The 1,423-nt window shown below is 69.8% G+C and overlaps 1 protein-coding gene across 1 annotated transcript in view; it reads right to left on the bottom strand.

The window, feature by feature from the left end:
• Nucleotides 1-1,183, bottom strand: part of GPC1 (glypican 1) — a 6,918-nt gene extending 5,735 nt beyond the window's left edge. Inside the window, 2 exon segments of the mRNA XM_015587827.2 lie at nucleotides 103-166; nucleotides 970-1,183. Coding sequence (XP_015443313.1) covers nucleotides 103-166; nucleotides 970-1,133 — 228 coding nt within the window. The 5' untranslated portion in view covers nucleotides 1,134-1,183.
• Between the last annotated feature and the right edge of the window lie 240 nt (nucleotides 1,184-1,423).

The following is a 1,423-nucleotide window of genomic DNA, read 5'->3' as shown; positions in this document are numbered from 1 at the left end:
CCCGGCTTAGGGACTCTGCCCAGGACACCGCACGGGGCTGCCCACACGAGACAGACCCAGGAGTGCTGGGTGTCTGGTGGCCCCAGAAGGAGCCCTACCCACCCCTCCCTGGGTGGCCAGGGAAGGCTTGCTCTGAGTCATCGTCAGAGGTGCAGAGATGGCACGGCTGACCCAGTAGGGACAGTGGACGCTAATGAGCTGAGGCCCATGAAAGCTGGCCAGGCTCGGCAGCCACGTGGGAACGACGTGGGGTTCCCGGGAGCCTGCGGGGCCAGGTGCTGTGGGCAGTGCCCGGGAGCCAGGGTCCTCGGGCCTCGCGTGGGAGCCGAGCGGCTGCCTGTCGGCCTCAGGGGCCCAGGCCCAGTTCACTGCCCCGCCCCCACCAGCACCTTCCTCCTCCTCAGAGTCCTCAGGCCTCCATCTCAGCTCAGAGGCCACTCCCTGGGGAGCCCTCCTACTGCACCCACTGGGGGTGTCAGCATGTCGCCCCGCCATTCACTGTTTAGGGCCCTCTGTCCTCTGCCTGGGATCGAGGTGACAGCCTTGGGGGGCTGGGAATAAATGAGTCCACCACGGCAGCTGCCCCAGGGGCATGAGGGCCAAAGCAGGGGCCTGGAAGTCCCCCCACCCCGACCCAGGGCAGGCCCGTTGGCTGCAGCCCCCGCTGGCCGATCTCAGCCCCCACGCCAAGCTCCCTGGCTCCAGGCCACCTGGTGGCCAGCAAAGGCCGGTCCCTGGTGGGCGCTCAAGAGAAGTCCCCTGGTGACAAGGAGCCACCTCGAGGGCAGAGGATTCCTTCTAAGGGGCTGATGAAAACAATGGTTCTGCACTCACTCCCCAAAGACCCGCCCGTGTCGGCCTGCACTACCCGCCAGGTGGACGCGGGGGCCTCAGACTCGGGGGCTCACGGCTCCCCTGCCTGTGGACAGCCTTCTGCTACTGGACCCCCAGGCCCTAGCCGCGCAGCACTAGCCCCGTCCCCAGCCCCGTGCGCCCGGCTCCCATGGGGTCAGCGTCCACGCACCGTCAAAGCCCCGCAGCTGGGTGGCCAGCATGGCCTGCAGGGCGCGGCCGCTGTCCAGGAGCGCGGTCTCCAGCTCCGTGCGGCTGCGGTTGGCCAGATTCTCCTCCATCTCGCTGGTGCAGCAGGTGTAGCCCTGGGGGCAGATCCGCAGGTGCTCGCCTGTAGGGGGGGTGCGTGTGAGGGGGCGTGGAGGGAGGCTGGAGGCGTGAACTCCCACAGAGGCGGCTGCGGGACCAGGAGGCTGGCCTCACGCTGGGGGACCGCCTGGGGAGAGCGGCCCGTGCACAGCTCGGGCGGGGGCCGGGAGGGGCCGGATGGCTCCAGCGTGGTGCCGAAGGCTGGGTCCCAGGCAGGGCGTCACATGTCACCCCCGCCGGGCGCTCCAGCCCCCAGCCCTGC

The sequence above is a fragment of the Pteropus alecto genome, unplaced genomic scaffold, assembly GCF_000325575.1.
Source record: "Pteropus alecto unplaced genomic scaffold, ASM32557v1 scaffold143, whole genome shotgun sequence".
In the NCBI taxonomy this organism is placed as follows: Eukaryota; Metazoa; Chordata; class Mammalia; order Chiroptera; family Pteropodidae; genus Pteropus; species Pteropus alecto.
This window is presented reverse-complemented; position numbering and strand designations above follow the sequence as displayed.